This window comes from Dendrobates tinctorius, unplaced genomic scaffold (assembly GCF_039654945.1).
Source record: "Dendrobates tinctorius isolate UK_male_01 unplaced genomic scaffold, ASM3965494v1 ptg000027l, whole genome shotgun sequence".
Classification (NCBI taxonomy): domain Eukaryota; kingdom Metazoa; phylum Chordata; class Amphibia; order Anura; family Dendrobatidae; genus Dendrobates; species Dendrobates tinctorius.
This window is the reverse complement of record NW_027361695.1, coordinates 13,771,732-13,798,998: the sequence shown is the minus strand read 5'-3', so window position 1 is coordinate 13,798,998 and position 27,267 is coordinate 13,771,732. Positions and strand designations below refer to the sequence as shown.

At 41.1% G+C, this 27,267-nt stretch overlaps 1 protein-coding gene across 2 annotated transcripts in view; it reads left to right on the top strand.

Moving 5' to 3' along the window:
• The window catches only part of PTPRG (protein tyrosine phosphatase receptor type G), a 583,893-nt gene that overhangs the window by 229,441 nt on the left and 327,185 nt on the right, over positions 1 to 27,267 (top strand). For both annotated transcript variants that reach the window (XM_073569806.1, XM_073569808.1), the window contains exon 3: positions 16,732 to 16,911. In XM_073569806.1, coding sequence (XP_073425907.1) covers positions 16,732 to 16,911 — 180 coding nt within the window. The remainder of the gene's footprint in view (positions 1 to 16,731; positions 16,912 to 27,267) is intronic.

Genomic DNA, 27,267 nt, shown 5'->3' with positions numbered 1-27,267 from the left:
GCTCTTCCTGGTTGTTTTCTTTGTTTGCTCTTCCTGGTTGTTTTCTTTGCTTGCTCTTCCTGGTTGTTTTCTTTGCTTGCTCTTCCTGGTTGTTTTCTTCTTTTACTCTTCCTGGTTGTTTTCTTCTTTTACTCTTCCTGGTTGTTTTCTTCTTTTACTCTTCCTGGTTGTTTTCTTCGTTTACTCTTCCTGGTTGTTTTCTTCGTTTACTCTTCCTGGTTGTTTTCTCGGTTCCTCTTCTTGGTTGTATTGGTTCCTCTTCCTGGTTGTTTTCTTTGTTTGCTCTTCCTGGTTGTTTTCTTCTTCTTTTCTTCCTGGCTGTTTTCTTTGTTTGCTGTTCCTGGTTGTTTTTTTTTTTTTTTTTTGTTTTTTTCACATTATGTATAAGTCTTCATTTTTGCAATTGGGTTGCGTTAAGTTGCACCATTTTGGCTTTTGCAGGCTTGTTCTCTGCGTATTCATCTTTAATATTCTCTATGGTCATAAATCAGCAAAGGCTTGCTTTTGGAACTCCTTGACCATGAGCATGGGTCCATGAGGATAATATTACAGACTCCTAGGCACCATGTGTACCATTATTTAGAGCTCTCATACATGGCATGTTCCACTATAGTCTGACGGTGCATCGGGACCCTCTATAGAAATATCAATGGCACAAAACGGGAGGGATGCAGCATTCATTTATAAATTGGTTTTGTATTCCGAGGCTTTTAATCTGCTTTTTTTTTTTTTAATTTGAGACATAGCCAGATAAGAAATCCGCTCCATACAAATGTTACCGTTGGTCAGATTTGGACACCGAGCCACCATGTTCCCATTGCTAGTCCATTTTTCAGAAGCATACCCCACAGATCCATAGTACGTGCATGACCATGCCAATCACGATTACTTATTTGTTTTTTTCTTTATGGCTTGATAGTATCAAAATAACAGTGGAGCAGACCCTGATGGACCTATCTAAGGTTGCACAAGATCGATCTTCCTACAGAGCGTTCATCCATCAAGTTGCCATGGCTCGAGAGCCAGAAGAAGACTGTTAAATAGTTAATTATTAATATTGTTACTGTTATTAATGATACTATTATATGAAAAAAATTAAAAAAAAATATTTTTAGGGGTTTTATTACTCTGATTAATCAGACCCTTATTTTTAGTCTAACTCCCTGTAAATGACTTTGGTGTCATCCCAAGGACAAGTCCTAGTAACATTGTTGCAGTCTTCCCTTTAATGAACAAAACTTTGTAATGTGTTTCTAATTTCCATTTTCCAGTCCGGATTTCACAGCTCTTGTATCTTGCAGTAACAGCGTCTGATGAGTTTCGCCGATAGTACGTTCAAAATTAATTTTGTTCTCTAGGAGCCTTATTGGAAAGGAAACTCCACCCTTCGAGGAAGTTGTGATCGGGGCCTGTTTTTGATTAATTGTGTCATTTGATACAATGTTAATCACCTATCCTGCCGAAAGGAAAATGAATGTTAACAATTAGACTGTGTCTGGAATCGATGCTGTGAATTTGTTTTTGTTAGATAGCTGGTTGTGTAGTTATCCCAGGAAGAGAGGAACATTTAACATTCCTTTGTTTTGTCTCGGTCACATTTTATAAAAAAACAAAAAACCTAATAATTTGCCAGCTATGTAGAAAGCCTACAAAGGTTGTCACTTTCTCTGGAATACCCAGGATACCTTGAGGCAGAATGCCCACTGAAAACAAAAATGTTCTGCTCATGTAATACTTATTTTCACCTCTGGGAGTGCTGCAGGGAAAATGGATAGCTGGTGTAGAGTTTGCATTGAGATACAACCGTGTGAGTCGGAAGAAGCGTGTATCCATGCGAAACAGCCGTTGCTCATTACACTGATGTCTTGGACTGCAAGCGTGAAGCTGAGCTACGCAAGGCATGGCTATTTTCTGGTTACTTTTTCGTTTGATCCTGGTTTTTTTCCTTGCGGTAGGGCGTGTTGGTAGTGCCAGCATTTTTTTTTCTTTGGGCCTTGTAGAATACAACTGATCTTTGGATGATCCAACAGTTATCTTAAAGTCGTTGTCCAGGCCTGGGGCTCAAGTCTGCAATCACTCCCAGGAGCTGGCATGGTCATTATCCGCATGTATGTGATTTGCCTACATGCGGTCACATGCCAACTAGACGTGTGAGGCCTTGCTCAATGGATGTGTATTAAGTACGGCTGGACACATCTAGTCGGCATGTGTCCAGAAGTATGAGCATTACATAATTTATGTCACATGACTCCTGCCAACGGCAAATCCTGACATCGTGCGCAACCCCCCCCCCCACGCACACACACCCATTCTATTTTGCTGAAAGGGCACTTTAGCAAAACGAGAGTCTAATGGTTAATTCTTATATTCAGGGCAAAGATAACGGCTCTATCAAAGACTCAGGCATGCTCGACTGATCAGAGCATCCCTGTATATGGGAAAGACAGAAAAGAAAGCCATCAGCCAAGCAATCATTTTGGATGACTGCTATCTCATGTGTATGGCCAGCCTTATTGCTGGACGACCCATAGTTTCTGTGCCTTATGCAGGCAACCAATTTATTTTGATGTGTAATACTTAATTTCACCTCTGGGGGTGATGTAAGGAAAATGAATACCTATTATTGCCGCAGATTATCACTGCAAAATCCAGCAGAGACGCATCCTGTAATTGAATTTTCATAACGGGACTTCTAAAAAAAAAAAAAAAAAAATCCCTAATACAAACCTGGAAATGTGAATGTGCAGGGTCCTTTATGAATCAAACCTTGTGGGCTAATTTATGATTATATATCATATTCTTTGACTGTACAAGCACTGCCTTATTATAGATCTTGTTCCTTGCTTTACACTGCAGCCACACCTGTTGTCTAAAAGCACAACACTGTTCTACTAGCTTGGTTCTCTGAAACTAGACTGGTATTAGACCACCTTTCAGAAATGTACAGCACTGCAGTGTTTCCACCTTTAATTTTAGCATTAAGTTTGGGGCATAGCTTATGAAAGTTCTTTTCTGGAAATAATAATGTTGAGTGACTCCTGAGATCGGACTTCTCAATTCTCTTGCAGTTGAAATGTAGTGTTACATGTAGCCATTTAAAGAGACCTTTTCACGGGATGTCATTAGTTTATACGAAGTGCATCCTCCAATTGGCGCTATTCCACTGATTCTGGAACAGTTTTTCTTTTGTTTCTGTGCCCCTCCGTTCCAAAGTTATGACCCCTTGTAATAACTATGCATATATTTCCTTCAATTAACTGGGCGTAAACCACTGGACTTCTATGTGGGCGTTTGCTTTTTCTCCTCTGTCACTGGCCAATCAAAACACTGCCACACCCACAAAACCTCTGTGCTGCATGCCCAGTTAGTTGACTTTGAAAAATCGGCATCTTTATTTCCAACGGACATAGCTTTGGAACGGAGGGGCACAGAAGAAAAAGAAAAACTGTTCCAGAATCAGTGAGGCGGCAGCAATTGGAGGAGATGCATGGTTAGAAGAAACTGAACAAGTCCTCTTAAAATAAAATGACCAGATCGGTAAGAGCTGCTGCTTGTTGACTCTGTATAGAAGGAGGGCAGTATCCATAAATGTAGTAATCTCTTTTGAAGCAAAGTTTCTGAATGAAAATACTCGATAAAATGACTGTATTCTGTTATAATAGAGGTTAATTTGCACTTTTTACCCTTTTGTTTTTTCTCTATTAGACGCTTTTGCAGCAATTATTTGTATTTCTGTGTGTGGTTAATGAGGTCTTTGCATATTTTGAACCTTTGCTACGTAACAGTATGTGTGTATTGAAATGGTCTCTTTCTAGATGTTCACTCAAAGTCCTTTCATTGTGCTGACGGTGTGTCCCATCCGGGGCCTCCATTGTGCACCTTCCTCTGCAGGCCTGCCAGATTTCAAAGCAGATCATTGTCCTCCGGATAATAGAACACTTTGACCAGCGGATTTTTTTTGTGTTTTTTGTTTTTTTTGTTTTAATAAAGCAAATAAATAAATAATCCGCCTTTCTATTAGCTGAGCCTTTGTTTCAGCTGCCCCGGAAGATTCCACATCAAAAGGGATCCGTGTGACCTCTGGTAGAAGATCACTGTGGATTAATTCATTACACATGTCAGAAACGATACACCGCCTCCGAACTTCCAGGTGCAAGGGGTGGTGGTAACGGAAAAGCAAACAATGCCCGAATCTGTGGACAACATTGTCTATTAGGTCGCTGTGGCGGTTCAGTGGGTAAATACGCAGACACATGTGTTTGGCTCAATTAATGCATGGGGCAAGTTACCAACATGTGCGCACCTAAACGTGGTCACGTAAATAGCCGTATTCCTACAGGGCTGGTACGGAAAGAAAATGTGGCAAAACGCAGCGTGGGAAAGTTTTTGCTGCGGGGAAAAAAAAAATGCGTTTACTGAGTCTTGCATTACCAGCAAAGTGAATATCTCTGAATTTTCATGCATACGCTGCCTATTTTTTCCCTTGCAGAATTTAATCAAAGCGTGTTTTTTTTTTTTTTTGACATGAATGGGGGTCACATAAAACCGCGTAAAAAGCAAACCTGTTGCAAATACTCAACATGTGCATATAGCCGTAGAGTACCTGTGTGTGTGTGTGTATATATATGTGTGTGTGAGATATATATATATATATATATATATATATATATATATATATATATATATATATATATATATATATATATATATATAATATATATATATATAATATATATATAATATATATGTATATATAATGTGTGTGATGTAGAGATATATATATATATATATATATATATATATATATATATATATATATATATATATATATATATATATATATATATACATTATTTTTTTTTTTTTTTTTTCTTACATCTTATCTTGGGTTTGACTTGGCTAAAAAAAATTTTTTTAGTTTTGAATGATTGTTGCAAATAGAGTCCCCGAAAAAAAAAAAAAAAAAATAATTATGCTCTGAGCACCCAAAACATAATAAACGGAGCGTAGGGAAGAGGTTAAAGGAATAAACAATAAAAGATTATACTCGCTCTCTTGGTGCTCAGTGTATTTTATTATATTAAAGGGGTTGTTCATCTTTGGGTGGTATATTATTTTTTTTTTTTTTTTTGGATAAAAATTAATTTTTCTGTAATTGGGTTTTCTTAGGTACGTCATTATGCAGTGTGCCTTCTACAGCTTCTATTTTGCATTGTCTGTTCTTTGCTGTAGAATGTGCTAACTGAAGAAGCATTTACAAGCATTCAAGTAAACCACAAATGTCCCTAGAGGTGGACAAACCCGTTAATATTAGCAGATCTCGTTTTATTTTGCCAGAGTTTGACAACCGGCTAAAGTGCATGTGAGGTCCTAACTCTTTCCCCCGACGCCATGTGTTGGAGGAGAGAAGGATGCAGAGATTGCCTGTTTGTTAGACAATCCCACATGAGACATGCAGTCGCGGGGACTAGAACATATTCGAGCACACCATTGACCCTTGGCACTCGAGCATGCTCAGATAACACCTTATCCCAGCTACTGATGGGAAGTGGTTCAGGTACTCCTCCTTTTCATACAGACACAATGAAAGTGACTATTGTACATGCGGAGTTATTTTTCTGATTTTTGTGTACCATCACTATATAAATGTGTATACATAAACATGAGGACGGGATTTGCGGCCCCGTGGCGTATTGGAGACAAATTAAACCACTTGTTGAAATGAACAATATACTTCCAAGTTCCATTTGTGCACTGTGCTACCAGGGAAGCTTATTTTCCATTTCTTATGTTAATTTCCCTGGGGATTTCAATAGCAATTATTACACGTCTGGCCAATATTTGCAAGAATAATTTTAGCTTTCTGTTAATCAATTTCACAATTACATTTTTCTGCCATTTTTTTTTTTCTTCAAATCCTATTCCTGCAATATTCCCGACACTTCACAATATTGTATTCTCCTTTCATATTGGTGAAGTCAGTGGGGAAAATGCTGTAAAATGGAGAGAAAGGAAGAAAAAAAAAAGACTTGAGGCCTAAAACAATAAAATGAAAAAATGTTGGCCTAGACTGAAGTGACGTGCAAAGTCGGGTTCTTTTTAAGTGTTTTCTAATTTAGATTACAGTGCACATTTCTGTTCTACCCTGTTGCCGTCACTAGGGGGCCGATCTGTATTCATCTGTGTGCCATTGTAGGAGTTGTATACACATCTGCCCTCTAGTGGTGGCAGCAGGCAAGTAAGATATTTTTTTTTTTTTTTAGAACTGTGGATGAACTGATGTAATAAAGTGTTATATGACAAATCTAGGGTATGTGTTTTAGGATCCCCTCTACACAGTTGGAAAAAACAAGTGTGAACAAAGTCTTATGCTTCAGTTTTGAAGGAGAGAAATGAAATATATTAATTTTTTGGCATCTTATTTGGCTTTTGCATTTATCGGTAAGGATTATCAGGTTATTCCCTATTAATTTGAAAGCTAATTTGCTGATCGCTGGGTATTAGACTGCGGGAACTCCAGTTATCCAGAAAATTGGGCTTTGAATGAAGCAGAGGTTCGCGTTCAGACTATACTCTATTCATTGTCTTGGTGGCTGCTAGAAATAGCCAAATGTTTTATTATAGGCAGTCCTATAGACAATGAATGGTGCGAGGACCGAGCATATGCACCTCTTCATGCAGGACTGTTCTCCAGAGCCCCATTATCTGGGTTCCAGACTTCCTTTTTTGAGATCTCCTCAAGGTCCCAGTGGTGAGACCCCTGTTATCAGCAAGTCATTCTCGTTCCTATGGATAGGGTAGAAATTCATTTTTGGGGGATAACCCCTTTTTTAAGAACAAATCAGTTGCAATATTTTGTGAGGTTTTAAAATTGACCTTTTAACCAATTATTTTTTAAAAAAAAATTTTAAGCTGCTTTTTTCATGTAGTGTCTGTATTCTCTGACAGGTATCAGTATTTTTTTCCATCTTGGTCTATGTATTTTTAGTATGCCAAAAACAAAAAACGTTCCAGGACTGAAGTGATAACATTAATTGATTACAAATTAATGATCTTTGTTTAAATGCAAAATATAAAAAATTGCAATAAAAATTTCAAAATAGACACAAGGACAGATTGGTGGATGAGTTGCTGTAGGATCCCCAATACTATCAAAACTTCAATCAGAAGGTGAGGTGTGTGTTTATTTTAAAGTATATACCAATAAGTCTAGTGTATAGTTACCCAATGCCTGACCATATAACAATGGTCATGAAAGAGTTAGATATAATTCAGCCTACAGATAACCGCTGACCATATCAAACACAAAGTATGATGAATAGTAAAAATGCTCACCCACCAAAAACTCGACGCGCGTTTCACAACTACCCTTGACAAGTTTAGCATCTGTAGGCTGTATTTTATATAATGCTTTTATGACCATCATTATATGGTCATTGGATGACTATGTTACTATTACTAGTATATGCGTATAGTCACCCAATGACTGACCATATAATGATGGCCGTTTGTGAAACGCGCTTCGAGTGTTTGGTGGGTGAGCATTTTTATATCTCCATTATAAAATCACATCGATCCATTAAGACTGGTGTTTTGCTTGTAGTTTTTGATTAAGTGTGTAATAGATTAAAATGCCCCAAAATTCATTGAGGCACGTGCGCCTCTTGATGAATTTGGTGTTTCTTTTAGCTGGGATGTGCCACTACAAGAAATACTCCAGTTACGTTGTGGACCTGCATGTTTGTTGTAATTTAGGCCACTTTGTTTAGTAAATTATGAATTTGTCCCCTCCTGGAGAACTCTGCCCGTTCAAAAACTTGATCTATCTGGATGTTTGGCTGAAAAATTGTGTTATAAAAAAAAAAAAAAAAGGCATTTTTAATTTTTTTTGCTCAGTTTACGCTAAAATTTTGTGCTTTTTCAAGTGGGGTAGTTTAATGCCAAATTAAAAAAAAAAAAAAAGTGTAAACCACTTTATGAATCCGACGCAAAGTGGCTACTTGTTGGGACTCCGGTGTTTAGGTTTAATGGGGCTGTAGGTTTTTAATTTCCTCGCTGCGTCACCAGAGGTGCCTGATGTCTTTGCACAATGATCTTGCTGGTCTGTGTAGCCTACGATGGGTCCTCCAGATGTTTTTTGAAACCATTTTCCATCCTGACTAATAGATAAGGATCCTTATGAGAACCCCCAATATTAAAGGGGTTTTTCAGTTTCAGAAAATTCCAGTTCCATGGCTTCAGTATGTTTAAAAAAAGAAAAAAAAAAATGCAACAAACTGTTCTTTACTCACCCTCACTAGGTCCAACGTTGAGTCTCTGCTGCGGCTTCCCTTGTCTGTTTTTGTCTAGTGCTGATTTCACATCGACAGCGCTGTGACAGTCAATCTGTGTACTCTGTTGCGCTGAGTTGACTACACGAGCCGCTGAGCTCCCTGATTTGACTGCAGTGTTGTGACATAACATTAGCACTGCAGACAATAACACATACATAAAGACGTGGCCGAGACTACAGAACGGACCTGGTGAGGGTGAGTAAAGCACAGTTTGTTTTTAAGCAAGCTGAAGCTAGGGGATGGATTTCCGAAAGAGGAATACTCCTTTAACTTAAAGTTCCGTGGTATGATGTATGAGAACAAGAAGCACAGAAATGGGGGGAGAGTTCTCGCGGCTCGTGCGTGATAAATCCTGTGTTTATTTCACCGGCCGTCCTACCATGAACGCTACGTACTGCTCTGTGCATAATACAATCATTTAGCATTTTGTTTTTTTTCTGTATCACTAGATCTATTCATGAGATTAAATTATGAATTAAGCTCTGGAGGCTGTGTACGGAATCGGATCAATATGATTTGGCTCAGTAGCGACTAATGCAGTGCTGGTTGATGATTTGCTTCGTTGGGCGTTGTTTGTCCAAGTGAGGGACGATGGGACGCAGAGGGGTGAACAGTATATAAGCAGTGAAGGTGTCTTAACCCTGTATCGCCTGGGCCAGCATCTGCATGTTTTTGGTTTTTTTTTTACATCTGGAATACATAATTTATTAGGCGGCATCGTTGGGGACAGGGCTGTGGAGTCGGTAAGCCAAAACTCCGACTCCTCAATTGCCATGACTCCGATTCCTCAATTGCCATGACTCGGACTCTTCAACTGCCATGACTCGGACTCTTCAACTGCCATGACTCGGACTCTTCAACTGCCATGACTCGGACTCTTCAACTGCCATGACTCGGACTCTTCAACTGCCATGACTCGGACTCTTCAACTGCCATGACTCGGACTCTTCAACTGCCATGACTCGGACTCTTCAACTGCCATGACTCGGACTCTTCAACTGCCATGACTCGGACTCTTCAACTGCCATGACTCGGACTCTTCAACTGCCATGACTCGGACTCTTCAACTGCCATGACTCGGACTCTTCAACTGCCATGACTCGGACTCTTCAACTGCCATGACTCGGACTCTTCAACTGCCATGACTCGGACTCTTCAACTGCCATGACTCGGACTCTTCAACTGCCATGACTCGGACTCTTCAACTGCCATGACTCGGACTCTTCAACTGCCATGACTCGGACTCTTCAACTGCCATGACTCGGACTCTTCAACTGCCATGACTCGGACTCTTCAACTGCCATGACTCGGACTCTTCAACTGCCATGACTCGGACTCTTCAACTGCCATGACTCGGACTCTTCAACTGCCATGACTCGGACTCTTCAACTGCCATGACTCGGACTCTTCAACTGCCATGACTCGGACTCTTCAACTGCCATGACTCGGACTCTTCAACTGCCATGACTCGGACTCTTCAACTGCCATGACTCGGACTCTGACTCCACAGCCCATGTTAGGGTATGAGGTTGCTTTATAGTAACTGCTGGCCTGGCGGAAAGTTATAAACAAAGCCGTAAACTTTAATGTTTGTCCATCTGTCAGGGATCGGAGGTCTGTTTGCCGGCGTAGAGCTCCAGTTGTATTTCAAAAATCTCAAACTACAATTTTTGGAAAAAAAAAATTTAAGGAAGACTTCTAGTTTGCATGGAAAAATTAGCCTCCATGTTTAAAAAATAAGAATGATTAGGTTATGGAAATGAAAAATCACAGCAGGGTTACCATCACCCTCCTGACCTTTACTATCAATACTCAACACCTCAAGTGCACAGGGCAAATTTCAATCCAGCCCCTTCCTTAGTTGCACCCATGTGGCAATGTGATTTGAAATGGATCACCCAAAAAGCAGGTCGTTGTAACAATGGCTGATATATGCATAAACTATAAAGAGCATGGATTTTTATAAATGCTACCCCTAGGGATCAACTTCCAGACCTGTGCTTGACACAAGTGTTTCCTCTGCCGGCACAAGGCCAGAGATGTGTGTAAGGGCTGTCTGCTCAATTCAATAGCTAAGCCAGCCCCCTTCTGTCTATACATCAGGTATTCAGGTATATTATCTAATGACCTCCCACCGATTAGCCAGGCTTCCAAGACAGTCTCACTGTGGAGGACCACCATGGCAATACATTTTGTAGACAGTTCATTGGCTTTAGTGGGTGCCGTTGTTGTGCTTCATTTTGCCTGTGGGGGTGCTGCAGGGAAATTAAGCAAATCCAAGGAGGAAACCCTATGATCAGTTTATATATCGAGGATCATTTTAACCGAACAATCCCTTTTAATATAAATTCTAGTTTTGGGCCCTATGAGTGCCTTCTGCCTGCGTTGTTTGAACCCATTCTTGAGGGCCACCTGGTACCCGTTTAGTTTTTAGCCTAGATGGTGTAATCTGTATAGATTTTACATAGTGTGTTGCTTTTGATCGAGACTTCAGGCTTCTCATATCTGATGTAATTACCAGTAATTGTATCAAGCGGCTCATCAGTCACCAAACTTGAGTGACTCAAGCCCTGCTTTGCTGCGCAATTAGATTCCCTCCCTGCTATGTTCAATCAGAGATGTCCAGAGGCACCAAAAACTGACTTTTCGTCTTCATTTCTTCACCTCTCTGATCCCTTTTGGTGTTCAGCAGCTCTCTATTTGTCAAGGTCACGCTCCTGTCGGTCTAAGAATTTAATCAGTATTGCGCTGCGCCCCGTTTGTAGGACCCGAGGAGCAAAAAATGACCGGTTGGCGGATTGATGTGGTGAAGCTCTAAAAGTCTATTGGAGGATTTACACACACAATTCTCTTTGTGCTTTATGCATTATTAATATGTGCATTTATAGGAGCGACGTGAAATATACAGCTGGAATAGAACGTCTCTTACTTATTAATTGGTTCCCCTGAACTTTACGGGGCTGGGGGATTTAAAGCATTTCTTGGATTTTGAATATCATTTTACAATCTGAGAGCGCGGAGCATATGTTGCTTCTAGTAGGACAGCATCTGCAAGGACTTTGTATGTTCTCTCCGTGTTTGCATGGGTTTCCTCTGGGTTTTCCGGTTTCCTCCCACATCCCAAAGACATACTGATAGGGAATTTAGATTGTGAGCCCCAATGGGAACAGTGATGATAATGTGTGCAAACTGTAAAGCGCTGCAGAATATGTTGGCACTATATAAAAAAAAAATAAAGATTATTATTAAAGATTATAGTTGTATCCGGCTTGTATGATATTGCCCACAACAAAGATCAGTTCCAATGTTGCTGTTTTCCTGTTAGCTCTCAGGCTGCAGAACCTCTGTTACCTCCTAGTGATGGACACCTAAATCATACTTGCCAACTTTTGGCTACAAGGAACCAAGTTTGCACAACCAGCAAAACCTGTTCATGGCCAAACCCCTTTTATGAAGCCATACCCCATTGCTTACCTCACTGGTTTAAGAAGCCTCCCAGAGTAGCTTGTTTCTGGGAGGTGCCCGGAGTAGCTTGTTTCTGGGAGGTGCCCGGAGTAGCTTGTTTCTGGGAGGTGCCCGGAGTAGCTTGTTTCTGGGAGGTGCCCGGAGTAGCTTGTTTCTGGGAGGTGCCCGGAGTAGCTTGTTTCTGGGAAGTTTTGGGCAGGTTCAGCGAGATAGCGTAGATTTATTTTAACTTTTTGTCTCAGAGGTCTTCCCTTATTCTAGTTGCCTCCCAGATATATTGTTATGATTATATAGGATAAGATTCATTGATGTAACTATTTCTTGTTCTATTTTTCAACTTTTCTGGTAATTCTTTAATTTTAAACTACAACAATATATATAATAATTTTTTTTTTATTCTGGTTCTGTAATCTTGTGGCCCATCTTTCCCACATTTCTTTCAAATATGCTGAAATTATGTTAGCGAAAATTAGGGAGCGGTTATAAGGATTTACAACAACAGGAACTGAATACAGAGTCTGTCAGCATGGAAATATTTAGGTCTGTGTAGAATCTGTAGACACAAAATTCTTCATTTTGTTTAAATTTGCTATTTGGAAAGTTAATTTGTTTTAGATGCATTGGAACAATTAATCCCAGGATTCAACTTGTCTACTTCCTGTTGTTGGTAACTATTCTGTATGTTGGCTCTTTAGTATGCGTACATTAGATGGCAGGCCGTTCCCTCCAATATCGAGTCTGCATTCAACTTGGAATTTTTCATCAGAAACTTTCTTTTCAAAACCTACTTCTTTTATCATGTTTGTTATGGATTCTGTTATGGATTAGATAAAACTCCAATATCACTGGGCACCTCGCAGCATCTCCTCCCTAAATATGTAATTAAATCAGCGAGCAGTCAGCCAGTCTACGGGAGAACAAAGCCGTGTTTCCTCACTAGCCAAGAGGTGTATATAAATGTAGGGGAAGATATGGTAATTGCCACCGGGCAGACTGGACGTCTCCAATCCATACCAGGGACATCACATGGTACAGTGGAAATGCAATATTTCTAAGCCATATTGAGAAAAACCTGCTGTCAGCATAGTCCACGGATATATCTGTCATTGGGAGACATAATCGTTTCTGTGGTTTAAAGCACCAGAAATGAGAAATGTGATATCAACTCAAATTGCGGTGTGTCAAGGATGACAAAAGTATGCTCAGAAATATGGCAATCGTTATTCCACTAGAAGGTTCCTGTGGTGGGAAAATATGACCTAATTTAGGTTTACGACCTGCACCCATCGTTCCACGAATACAATTGGCCATCGTAGTCGCGCCCGACCATGAGGAGGGGGTGAGGGATGTGGGTGGGATTTATTAAAATATCTCAACCAGAAAAACTCATGGTCACTAGAATTGCAGAGGAGTCCCCGCAGAAACTTGGACTTCTCTGTAAAAGATCACTCACCGATTTTTGTGTACGCCAGTTAAAAATCTACTTTTTTTTTTTTGTGAACGATAATAGAGAAAAAAAAAACATAGGTCATTTTTCGATGGTATATTTCCTTTAATACATATGGGGTCTTTAGTCCTTTATAATGTCTCTTCGGGGTCTACACTAGCCCTCATACATTGCATCAATGTTCCCAAGTTATGGGAGACTCCCCTTTTGGAGATGGACCGTACTTGTTATAGCCCACTCCATCGTATTATTCAGATTCTTCTCATTTGACAACTGCATAAATTAATAATTTAAATTGCTTCTAGAAATCTTTGACCTCAGTAGCCGAAGCCCATCCATATTACGTTAGAAGGTGCGCTTTCATTTCGGGACCGTCCAGACTTTTCTTGTGCGTTTTTTTTTTTTTTAGTAGTTTGTTCTCTATTTTTTTGATGCCAATCAATTCCACAAATGTAATTTTTGCATTATCCGCTCGAGAGCGCAGTGTGTTACCATTTCCTAATATATTTGCTAAGAACGTGCACAACTATGGTACGGAACCTTAGCAAAAGACTTAAACCTAATAATTATGTGAAATCAAAAATTATTGAAAACATTGCATGAGCGCAAAAAAAAAATATCAAAAATAAATTCACTGAATTTAATTGGGAAAAAAATTAACCCTAAAGTATAGCATCCTGCATAAGAGTTTTTTTGTATTTGCCGGTTGGGGGTGTGTGTGTGTGTGTGTGTATGTATGTGTATGTATATATATATGCTGCTTCATTTTATGCTGGATTCAGTGCTACACTGCTCAGTGCTGCTGTATAATGTCCTCCATTCTGCTGCTTTTGAACAGGTATTACAAAGACAAAAGGAGAACAGGAATCTTTTATTTCTCTGTTTACATTGTGTTGTCACCATCATTTTTGAGAGAGTCGGAGACAAAAAGTAGTGCTGCTTTTTAAGCTTGATTCATATCTACACTCATCAGTGCTGATGTATAATGTTCTCCATGCTGCTCCTGCTTCTGAACACGTGCTGCACAAAGTCAAAAGAGCAGGAGTCTTGTGTCTCTGTGTACTGCGTGTTTTTTCCATCATTCTTGAGAGATTGAGGTTGAGACTGTGTTGCTGCTTTCTGAGCTGGATTCAGAGCTACACTGCTCAGTGCTGCTGTCTAATGTTCTTCATGCTCCTGCTGAGTTTGTGCTACATAGAGACACGAGACTCCTGCTCTTTTGTCTATGTACTGTGCATTTTTACTTAATTTTTGAGTAATTCGGAGGCAGTGTGTTGCTTATTTTGGAGCTGCGCTCAGGGCTACACTGCTCAGTGCTGCTGCATAATGTCCTCCGTGCTGCGGCTGCGTCTGAACATGTCACATAAAGACAAAAGAGCAGGAGTCTTGTGTCTCTGTACTGTGCGTTTTTGCATCATTCTTGAGACATTCGGAGGCGGTGTGTGTTGCTTCTTTTTGAGCTGGGTTCAGAGCTACACTTCTCAGTGCTGCTCCTCCATGCTGCATCTTCTGAACATGTTGCATAAAGACAAGACTGCAGAAATGTATTATGTCTTTGTACTGTGTGTCATCGACATCATTCTTGTGGTCTTCTCCTACTAGCTCAGAGTCAATTGAAAACCAGAGTGAGCCTGTTGGTGGGAAAAATGCAGGATACAAGTCATAGCGGCCAGAAATGGCGTTATGGCGCATGTGCACGGACGTCAGCCTATTTTGAGAAGTCACCTGAACATCAGGCATGCTTTAAAGACGATGAAAAAAAAAATGCTGTCATATGAGGGTATTGCAAGAAAAAAAAAACATAAGCACAAGACATGTTCACTTAATTAGTCTTGTTTCAAATTCTGCTGTCCTTGCACTAATTAATGACCTTGAATTATAAGTAAATGATCTGACATTTCTACACCAGGTTTTCCCACTCATGGACTCAAGTGTCTTTCCGGTATAAGCCTCATCCCCCGCCCGGTTAGTCGCTGTCCCTGCCTTCTGCCTGCAGACTATTGTGAGCCCTATTTGTTTTTTCTCTCCTTCTCTGTAATCTGAGGCCACAGGTTCTTGGACTCTTGTGTTTTTTTTTTAGATACTTTGTATCCTGCCAAACCGCACTACCAAGTGGCGAGTGTACATTGTGTTAGCAAACAATACAGTATTTGCTACAATTACTTTGGCTATTCCCCAGATAAGTGTGAATTTCAATATTCTCCATGAACTTGCTATACCCGTGGTCTCCAATAATGAAATGCAACATTTCATTACATTTTGCAGTGTGGAAATAGTCAGCATGCTGCTGTTGACGGATCCTTGAATGATGAAATGCAACATTTAATTACATTTTGCGGTGTGGAAACAGCATGCTGCTGTTGACGGACCCTTGAATAATGAATTGCGACATTTCATTACATTTTGCGGTGTGGAAACAGTCAGCATGCTGCTTTTGATGGACCCTTGAATGATGAAATGCAACATTTCATTACATTTTGCAGTGTGGAAACAGTCAGCATGCTGCTGTTGACGGACCCTTGAATAATAAAATGCAGCATGGGCAGCCCTCTTCTTTTACAATGGTTGTGACAGAAGGGGGCTGGCTGACTGATCAGTTTAGTAGTTAGCCGCCAGCCTTCTCTGTGTACAATGGCTCTGGATGAGATGGGGGGGGGGCTGGATGATCAATTTAATAGCTAAATCGTCCTTTTCTTTCTACAATAGCTGTGTCAGAAGGGGGCTGGCTGACTAATTATTTTAAAGCTAAGCTGCCCCCTTGTATATCCAATGGCTGAGCGCAAAGCGGGCTTGCTGACTGCTGATTTTAATGACTCTGCTGCTTCTTCATTTACAATGGCTGTGACAGAAGGGGGCTGGCTGACCATTTTAATAGCCAAATTCCCCCATTCTCTATACAACGGCGGTTGCATAAAGGGGCTGGCTGACTGCTTATTTCAATAATGGGTAGACTTTCTCCTTCTCTTTGTTGTCTGTGACACGAGGGGGCTTGACTGACTGGTCCTTTTAATATTTATGCCGCCCCTTCTCTATAAAATGACTGTGATAGGAGGCTGGCTGACCATTTTAATAGCTCAGCCATTTCCCTCTCTATATACAATGGCTTTGGCAGTGAAGGGGGCTTGCTTGGCTGTGAAAGAAGGGGGCTGGCTTGGCTATTAAAGTAATGCAAACTGCAGCCAACTTCACACATTTCTCCGATTTTGTGTTGAAGACAGATTGCAGGAGGACCAGCTGGGACACAATCTATAATTTTATTTTTGCTATGTATGTAGTCTATTCCTTGTTATCCGCCATTCAGCAGTTAGTTATAAGCTGATGGTAAGTTCAGAGCTATCCGTGCCATATAATAACTACTTATTTCCAGTTCGTGGAGCCTCTCTGATGTTTGCCTACTGATGTGTGAATGGTATTCGTGCCTCTGAAGGTCCCTTGCTTTATATTAACGGGTGTCCTGTGGTTTTTGTTTTTTTGGTTTTTTTTCAGGTGTGTATGGACCTGAGAACTGGGTACTAACCAGCGTGGATTGTAAAGGCCTTCACCAGTCCCCCATAGACATTGTTGATTACACTGCCAATATTCGGGATGAGTTCCAAGAGCTCGTACTGGACGGATTCGAGAATGAGTCATCGAACAAGACGTGGATGAAGAACACCGGCAAAACAGGTGACCATTCTCCGAGCGAGCTCTAGTCGAATAATTGATGGAAAAATTGTGTGTATGTGGGAGGCTCAAAAGTCATTTATAACCTCTGCTTAGTACGGGGTTCCCAGGAATAGCTACTAGAGGAAACCGTATGTATAATTTTGAGAGCGGCAGATAATTAACTATTCCTAGAAAATAATAAATATCTTAAAGAAAAAAAAACTGCTAAAACTCTCTCTTCCTATGTAGAACTTAAGGCAGTTGACTCATGAGTCAGAGTCCCCTTCTTAAATGGGTAAAATTGCAAAGTGCCTGTGCCCCGTTACACAAGTTACCTGCTTTCAGTTGGTGGTGAGGACACCTACTGGTCATAGTGATGTATTACACCCCAATCCAATAACCATAGTGAGGAGGTTCAGCATAATATTTCAAGTGAAAAATCAGGTTAATTATGATGCACTTTTTAAATAAAATGTCACAGCAATGATGGGAAACGCAATATCCACAGTAGTGAGTACGGGGGGGGGGATGTTAACTTGTTTAGGGTGATTAAAGTGGAAGGATACAGAGAGGTTTATTGCTCCGCTACTCTCAGGCCATTTTCACAGATTGCATTCTCATGCACCCTATTATTCACCTACATCTGCCACATAAATCACCGCTCGCCTATCTGCGAGTAATGGGATGCTAGGATTTTTATTTAATATACAACTAAACAAAATGATCTGGATCGAAGCCACGGGGTCTATAAATTCTCCGAAACCACCAAATCCTGCGTTTTAATATTCTGGCTTATTGGTTTGGCACCCAGACGTGGTATCCTTCCAAGGCCTCAGACTTGTGAGCCTTGTCATGACGGTCCGTGCTCTGATTAAATAATGGTTTATAGGATGGATGTCACCGCTAGACGTATGGCCACAAATATCTGCTCCGCTTTTGATACAATGGTTTTTAAAAAGGTTTTTTTTTTTTTTTTTTTTTTTTTTTAAAGGTGACGTCTCATGACTTTTTTATTAATGAAACTAGTTGCACGGCTGTATAGCTCCAAGCCCAACAAGAAAAATGATACCTGTCTTGTCGGAATCCGATGTGCCAGGGCTGAGAAATCAAGCTTTTGAAGCCACATGCAAATTAGTTATGAAGTGCATTGGGGCGTGTCAATAGTGGAAGAGCACTTCCTGACAAATTTGCATATTGCTTTAAAGCGCGATTTCTCAGCGCTGGCACATCGGATTACTACGAGGCAGGTGTCGTTTTTCTTGTCACTGCGACCCAAACAATCAGGACATGAAAGGTTTTGGATCTTGGTCAGTTTTCTTTAAAAGAGAAGCCATCATCACAAAGGACTCTATTGTTTAAATCAGGATTTTGTGTTCCACGTATTTATAAAAAACAATTCAATATTGCAATTTTTTTCCCCCTTATCATAGAATCATAGAGTTGGAAGGGACTTCCTGGGCCACCTGGTTCATCCCTCTACTCAAGGCAGGATTCGCTAAATCATCCCAGACAGATGTCTATCCAGCCTCTGTTTGAAGACTTCTATTGAAGGAGAACTCACCACCTCCCATGGCAGCTTGTTCCACTCATTGATCACTCTAACTGTCAAAAAGTTTTTTTCTAATATCTAATCTGTGTCTCCTCCCTTAGGCTATGTGCACACGGAGTTTTTTGGCTCTGCGGATTTTGTAGTAAAAACCGCAGATACAGTCATATGTAAAAGTTTGGGCACCCCTATTAATGTTAACCTTTTTTCTTTATAACAATTTTGGTTTCTGCAACAGGTATTTCAGTTTCATATATCTAATAACTGATGGACTCAGTTATATTTTTGGATTCAAATGAGGTTTATTGTACTAACAGAAAATGTGCAATCTGCATTTAAACAAAATTTGACCGGTGCAAAAGTATGGGCACCCTTATCATTTTCTTGATTTGAACACTCCTAACTACTTTTTACTGACTTCCTGAAGCACTAAATTGGTTTTGTAACCTCATTGAGCTTTGAACTTCAAAGCCAGGTGTATCAAATCATGAGAAAAGGTATTTAAAGTGGCCACTTGCAAGTAGTTCTCCTATTTGATTCTCCTATGAAGAGTGGCATCATGGGCTCCTCAAAACAACTCTCAAATGATCTGAAAACAAAGATTATTCAACATAGCTTTTCAGGGGAAGGATACAAAAAGTTGTCTCAGAGATTTAACCTGTCAGTTTCCACTGTGAGGAACATAGTAAGGAAATGGAAGAACACAGGTACAGTTCTTGTTAAGCCCAGAAGTGGCAGGCCAAGAAAAATATCAGAAAGGCAGAGAAGAAGAATGGCGAGAACAGTCAAGGACAATCCACAGACCACCTGCAAAGACCTGCAGCATCATCTTGCTGCAGATGGTGTCACTGTGCATCGGTCAACAATACAGCGCATGCATAACGCCTTTTTGTATGACCAAACAACTCAATCTTTGTTTCATCAGTCCACAGGACCTTCTTCCAAAATGTAACTGGCTTGTCCAAATGTGCTTTTGCATACCTCAGGCGACTCTGTTTGTGGCGTGCTTGCAGAAACGGCTTCTTTCGCATCACTCTCCCATACAGCTTCTCCTTGTGCAAAGTGCGCTGTATTGTTGACCGATGCACAGTGACACCATCTGCAGCAAGATGATGCTGCAGGTCTTTGGAGGTGGTCTGTGGATTGTCCTTGACTGCTCTCACCATTCTTCTTCTCTGCCTTTCTGATATTTTTCTTGGCCTGCCACTTCTGGGCTTAACAAGAACTGTACCTGTGTTCTTCCATTTCCTTACTATGTTCCTCACAGTGGAAACTGACAGGTTAAATCTCTGAGACAACTTTTTGTATCCTTCCCCTGAAAAGCTATGTTGAATAATCTTTGTTTTCAGATCATTTGAGAGTTGTTTTGAGGAGCCCATGATGCCACTCTTCATAGGAGAATCAAATAGGAGAACTACTTGCAAGTGGCCACTTTAAATACCTTTTCTCATGATTTGATACACCTGGCTATGACGTTCAAAGCTCAATGAGGTTACAAAACCAATTTAGTGCTTCAGGAAGTCAGTAAAAAGTAGTTAGGAGTGTTCAAATCAAGAAAATGATAAGGGTGCCCATACTTTTGCACCGGTCAAATTTTGTTTAAATGCAGATTGCGCATTTTCTGTTAGTACAATAAACCTCATTTGAATCCAGAAATATAACTGAGTCCATCAGTTATTAGATATATGAAACTGAAATACCTGTTGCAAAAACCAAAATTGTTATAAAGAAAAAAGGTTAACATTAATAGGGGTGCCCAAACTTTTACATATGACTGTAAATCAGCAGGACTAAAGTCCTGTGGTTCTGCCTGCAGTTTTACACCTCATAATGGATGAGGTGTGAAATTGCAGTGTTTCTACACTAAAGAATTGACATGCTGCGGCTTGTAACCCGCAGCAAAACCGCGCGGAAAAATCCACAGCATGTGCACTGCGTTTTTTTATTTCCATAGGAAATAAAGGTACTGAAAAATGCAGCAGAATCCGCACCGTGTGCACATACCCTTATATCACAGTCTTTATTAAAAAAAACAAAACTAGCACTTTTTACTCTGGTCACTGGGGCTTTATTAGACTCGTACTTCTTGACATTTCTGGAAGAGTTTTCAGCAGGTTCCTGATCAGCAGAGGCAGGATGACAATAACAAGTGACACAGCTGATAACCTAGCATCTACCAATCACAATAGACTGTCACCCCGGATACCGTTTCTCTGTCCTTCACAGTGGTCTTTGCCCACGCTCATTGGTTGCTTCAATGCAAAATGTAGGGTTTGACGTTGTGGCTATGTGCATGTGTTATTTCCTGAAACGGGAAGTTAGTCTTAAAAAGCCCCGGTGGCCAGAGCGTAGAATGCAGGATCTCTATTATGCTATTTTAATACGGATTTTGATACTGGGGGGAAAAAAAAAATTGCCAAAAATTATAAAAAAAAATAAATAATAAAAAAAATAATTATAAACTTTATATTTAAACAATGGGTCACGTTCTAACGATGGTTCCTCTTTGTCTGGCACCGTTAACATAGTGAACATTTTATATATAAAGCGGAATGAAGGTTTTCATTCGGATCGGGGGTGAGAAGTCCACATCGCTCACGCTTACTCCTTGATAAAGCAGCGCGGACAGATCTACCTTGGAACACTTAGCACAAAAACAAAATCCTGTAACCCCCGGCTATTAGCGGAACATTTCAGACTGTAAATCCTTCCAGCGGTTCTTTAAATTATTTATCTTGCTACAAGTAAAATGACCTCCAAGAGTCCGATTAATCACTTACATCTAATGCAGTATTTATGCAGTGCTATTAAATCCCCATTGTGCCTTCCACCTTATTACCCATACATACAGCGCAGCCTCTCCAGAGACGAGAAGTTGGCGTTCAATGCAAATATTTGAATGCACCTTTTTGGGGTCACGTATGTGTTTTTGTTTTATTTAAAACAGATTTTTTTTTTCCCCTACTTGTAAGAATTTTTCTCTCCTAATTGTGCTCTGTGTAAATAGAAATGGCATTAACCGCCTTAAATTATTCATTTGTGACCGAACGTTATTGTTGCTCTTCGTCTAACTTGTATCATGGGGACACGGAATTAGAATATAGAAAATACTTCCTTGAAATCCAGATGAAAAAAAAAAAATCAAGATTTTTTTTCTTGTAAATAAAAAAAAAAAAATTAAATATGATAAACTGGTGGCGATTGGAATATTAGGACCACCACCGATTGCCAAAATGTAACCGGGGTGCACCGTTGACTACCGGTCTTCGAACTAATTCTAACCTCGGTCTTGTAGATGGGGGAAAGGAATAAGTCTCTTGAGATTGGACCACTAATAATCCAGTGTTTATCACCTATTCAGTGGACAGGTAATACTTCAAGGTGGAATACCCCTTTTACGAATTCAGAATTTTAAAGGGGTGGTTCACCGTTTCTACGCGGATGACCTATCTGCAGGGTAAGTCATCAATATGCTATTAGTGGGGGGACTGCACCTGCTCGCACCATCCCCGGTCAGCTGTCCTCAACTCCAGGTGGAAACGGTGTACAGAGTGGAACAGCATTGCTCCATACACCATGTAGTGGTCACTGCCGGGTACTGCAGCTCAGCTCTTATGCTCTTCAGTAGAAGATAAGCTGCAGCACATCTTAGCAGCCACTACAGTGTATGGACCTGGATGTCTATATATCAGTGTTAGTGTGTGTGAATTTCTTTTGGAAGTACAGGGGTTAATCGGCCATGTTTGGAGCTCTCTGAGTCTCAGCTGAGCATGGTTAGTCACTCCTATCCCCTAAATAATCTGGGCCCTGACTAACACACTTTGTATTGTCAGAGCTAGCTTATTCTGCATGGCAAGAGATTGTTTGGTGGTTATATGAGGAGTTTGGAGGAGTATTCAGTGGCTTTTGCCTGGGTTTGTAAGTGTGATAATTCCCATCCCTCCTCTTACTTTGGTTTTTCCCCATCCTCCTCTCCCCCCGGTGCATTCCTCTGTTAAATGTGAGTGAATAATTGTATGCCTGGTATTTTCAGTTGCCCCTGTTTGTGTTGCCTTGTTTGTCTGTTTGGTGTACTGCGGTGCATCCCAGCTCCCCTCTTCCCTGAGTGGGGGAGAAGGGAACAGACAGAGGGCAGATGCAGGAGAAAAGACAAGAGTGGTGGCCCCGGCATCTTCACCTACAGAAGTATCCCAGGGAAAAAGGACTATGTAGGGCGCCTCTATTTTATAGGGACAGCAGGGAAGGAGCCCGAGGTTCCAGGAAATAGGAAAACAGTCATGACTCAAATTTTGCTTACACTATATATCAGTGTTAACATGTGTGTTTATATATTTGTGCATCTTTATATCAGTGTGTTCTAAATGCACACACTGCTCTATGAAAACACACTCGCTAGCACTATACATCAGTGTTAGCGTGTGTGTTTATATATCAGTGTAAAGCCCCCGTCAAACACAGCGATCTCGCTAGTGAGATTGCTGCTGAGTCACAATTTTTGTGACGCAACAGCAATCTCACCAGCGAGATCGCTGTGTGTGACAGCGATCAACGACTGCTCCCCCCCTGCTGGTATCGCTGATCGTTGTTGGAAAGCCCTAGACATTTTTTTGGTTGCTGGTCTCCCGCTGGCCAGCACACATCGCTGCGTGCGATCAGCTGGTAACTAGGGTAAACGCAGGATTTCTAAGCAGCGCGCAGTGCCTAGAAACCCGATGTGTACCTTAGTTACCAGCTCCCTGCATCAGCGCGCTGGTAACTAAAGTACACAGTGACGCCGCGCGCTCGGCGTCGCTGGTGCTGATCGCTGGTGAAGCTGCCTGTGTGACAGCTCACCAGCGATCATGTAGCGACTCACCAGCGATCCTGACAAGTTGATATCGTTGTCGGGATCGCTGGTGAGTCGCTATGTGTGACGGGGCCCTTATTGTGTTTATGTAGTGCACACTAACACTGATATAAACACCCACACTAACATAGCGTTAGTGAGTGTGTGTGCATTTCTATAACTGTGTGTTTATAGATCAGTATTGGTGAGTGTCATCTAAACACGTGCTCACACTGATGTATAAAACACAAACACTGATATATAAACACACACATGAGCTAACACTAATATATAGTGTTAGTGAGTGTGTTTGTATATCTGTATGTGTGTTTAATACATCAGTGTGAGCATGTGTTTAGATGACACTCACCAATACTGATCTGTAAACACATACTTTACAGATACACACACACTCTGATATATAAACACTCGCTAAGAGCCACTGTACACATAGTGAGATCGCTGAAAAGTCACAGATTTTGTGACGCAACAGCGATCTTGCTAGTGATCTCGCTACATGTGACACATAGCGGCGACACCCCCCCGCTGGATATGGCTGATCGTGCTCGAATGTCCCAGGCCATTTTTTGATCGTTGGTGTCCCGCTGGCCAGCACGCATCGCTGTGTTTGACGCCGACGAGCGACCTCGTTGGCGACGCAGAACTCAGGAACGCAGGCGGGAGTCGTCAGAATAGCTGCTGTGTGACAAGGTCCCGAAGACCGCACCGTTGCTGCGTCGTTGGGAGATCTGCCTGTGTGGCAGCTTACTAGCGATCATGTAGCGACGCACCAGCGATCCTTACCGGGTCGTATCATTGTCAGGATCGCTGGTGCGTCGCTCAGTGTAACAGTACCCTAACACTATACATCAGTGTTAGTGTGTGTGTTTATATAGCAGTGTTAGGCTATGTGCACACGCTGCGGATTGGTCTGCGGATTTTCCCTGCGGTTTGCTACCTGGACAATGGAATAGGTGGTAAACCGCAGCCGAATCCGCAGAAAGAATTGACATGTCAATTCTTTCTGCAGATTCAAAACTGCAGCTTTTCCGCAGTGAAAAATCTGCAGCATTTGCACAGCAGATTGTAAATCCCATAGGATAACATGCTACTGTACACTGTCTGCAGAACTGCTGCAGCAAAAACCGCAGCGTGTGCACATAGCCTAAGTGTGTTTATATAGTGCACACAAGCACTGATATACACACACACACCCAGCGTCGGACTGGCCCACCGGAGAACCGGAGGATTCTCCGGTGGGCCCTGGCACCTGCTGGCATACAGGGCCAGCAGTTGCCTAGGGCCCCCGCTGCTCCAGGGGCCCCCAGCCAGTGGTGTGTCACACACCATGCAGCTGCTATGGGGGCCCCTGCCAGTGGAGCAGCAGCGGTGTCAGGAGGCAGGAGCCCCTGTCCCCGCTGCTAAAGAGAAATGAATATTCACTGCGAAGCATATCATTTCAGGTCTCCACCCCCAGAGGCCCCGCCCCCAGCCCAGTAAGCCGCTCTGCATCAGGGCCGGCGCCGCCCTCAGTCCTCTCTGCTCCTGGCTCACAGCCAGTGCGCGATGACGTCACTACATCGCGCACCCGCTGTGTGTCTGGCAGAGGGGGCAGCTCCTGACACTGAGGCCGGGATCAGCGTGGGAGCGAGGAGGAGAGGTGAGTATTGTGTTTTGTTTGTTTTTTATATCTCTCTCTCTCTCTATCTGTCTCTCTCTATCTATCTATCTATCTATCTATCTTATATATATATCTCTATCTCTCTATCTATTATCTATTTCTATATCTATCGCTCTTATATCTATCTTTCTATCTCTATCTATTATCTATATCTATTTCTATATCTATCGCTCTATCTTTATATCTATCTTTCTATCTCTACATCTATCTCTATCTATCTATCTCTATATCTTTCTATATATATCTCTATATCTATTATGTCTATCTATCTATCTTACTCTATCTCTATATTTATTATCTATCTAGCTACCATCTATATCTATCTATCTTTATCTATATATATCTCTATCTAATATCTATATCTATCTCTATACCTATCTATTTATCTATCCGTTATCTATCTCTATATCTTTTCTCTGTATCTATCTCTATATCTATATCTCTCGCTATCTATCTCTATATCTATCTCTATATCTCTCTATAGCTATCTATATACAGTGGGGAAAAAAAGTATTTAGTCAGTCAGCAATAGTGCAAGTTCCACCACTTAAAAAGATGAGAGGCGTCTGTAGTTTACATCATAGGTAGACCTCAACTATGGGAGACAAACTGAGAAAAAAAAATCCAGAAAATCACATTGTCTGGTTTTTTTTTCATTTTATTTGCATATTATGGTGGAAAATAAGTATTTGGTCAGAAACAAAATTTCATCTCAATACTTTGTGATATATCCTTTGTTGGCAATGACAGAGGTCAAACGTTTTCTGTAAGTCTTCACAAGGTTGCCACACACTGTTGTTGGTATGTTGGCCCATTCCTCCATGCAGATCTCCTCTAGAGCAGTGATGTTTTTGGCTTTTCGCTTGGCAACACAGACTTTCAACTCCCTCCAAAGGTTTTCTATAGGGTTGAGATCTGGAGACTGGCTAGGCCACTCCCAGGACCTTGAAATGCTTCTTACGAAGCCACTCCTTCGTTGCCCTGGTGGTGTGCTTCGGATCATTGTCATGTTGAAAGACCCAGCCACGTTTCATCTTCAATGCCCTTGCTGATGGAAGGAGGTTTGCACTCAAAATCTCACGATACATGGCCCCATTCATTCTTTCATGTACCCGGATCAGTCGTCCTGGCCCCTTTGCAGAGAAACAGCCCCAAAGCATGATGTTTCCACCACCATTCTTTACAGTAGGTATGGTGTTTGATGGATGTAACTCAGTATTCTTTTTCCTCCAAACACGACAAGTTGTGTTTCTACCAAACAGTTCCAGTTTGGTTTCATCAGACCATAGGACATTCTCCCAAAACTCCTCTGGATCATCCAAATGCTCTCTAGCAAACTTCAGACGGGCCCGGACATGTACAGGCTTAAGCAGTGGGACACGTCTGGCACTGCAGGATCTGAGTCCATGGTGGCGTAGTGTGTTACTTATGGTAGGCCTTGTTACATTGGTCCCAGCTCTCTGCAGTTCATTCACTAGGTCCCCCCGCGTGGTTCTGGGATTTTTGCTCACCGTTCTTGTGATCATTCTGACCCCACGGGGTGGGATTTTGCGTGGAGCACCAGATCGAGGGAGATTATCAGTGGTCTTGTATGTCTTCCATTTTCTAATTATTGCTCCCACAGTTGATTTCTTCACTCCAAGCTGGTTGGCTATTGCAGATTCAGTCTTCCCAGCCTGGTGCAGGGCTACAATTTTGTTTCTGGTGTCCTTTGACAGCTCTTTGGTCTTCACCATAGTGGAGTTTGGAGTCAGACTGTTTGAGGGTGTGCACAGGTGTCTTTTTATACTGATAACAAGTTTAAACAGGTGCCATTACTACAGGTAATGAGTGGAGGAAAGAGGAGACTCTTAAAGAAGAAGTTACAGGTCTGTGAGAGCCAGAAATCTTGATTGCTTGTTTCTGACCAAATACTTATTTTCCACCATAATATGCAAATAAAATGAAAAAAAAACAGACAATGTGATTTTCTGGATTTTTTTTTCTCAGTTTGTCTCCCATAGTTGAGGTCTACCTATGATGTAAATTACAGACGCCTCTCATCTTTTTAAGTGGTGGAACTTGCACTATTGCTGACTGACTAAATACTTTTTTTCCCCACTGTATCTCTATCTATCTCTATATCTATCTCTCTGTATATCTATCTATCGCTCTCTCTATATCTATCTATCTTTCTCTATCTATTTATCTCTATCTTTTCTCTGTATCTATCTCTCTCTATATCTATCTATCTCTATATCTATATCTATTATCTCTATATCTATATCTATTTCTCTCTATATCTCTCTCTATCTATCTCTCTGTATATCTATCTATCTTTCTATC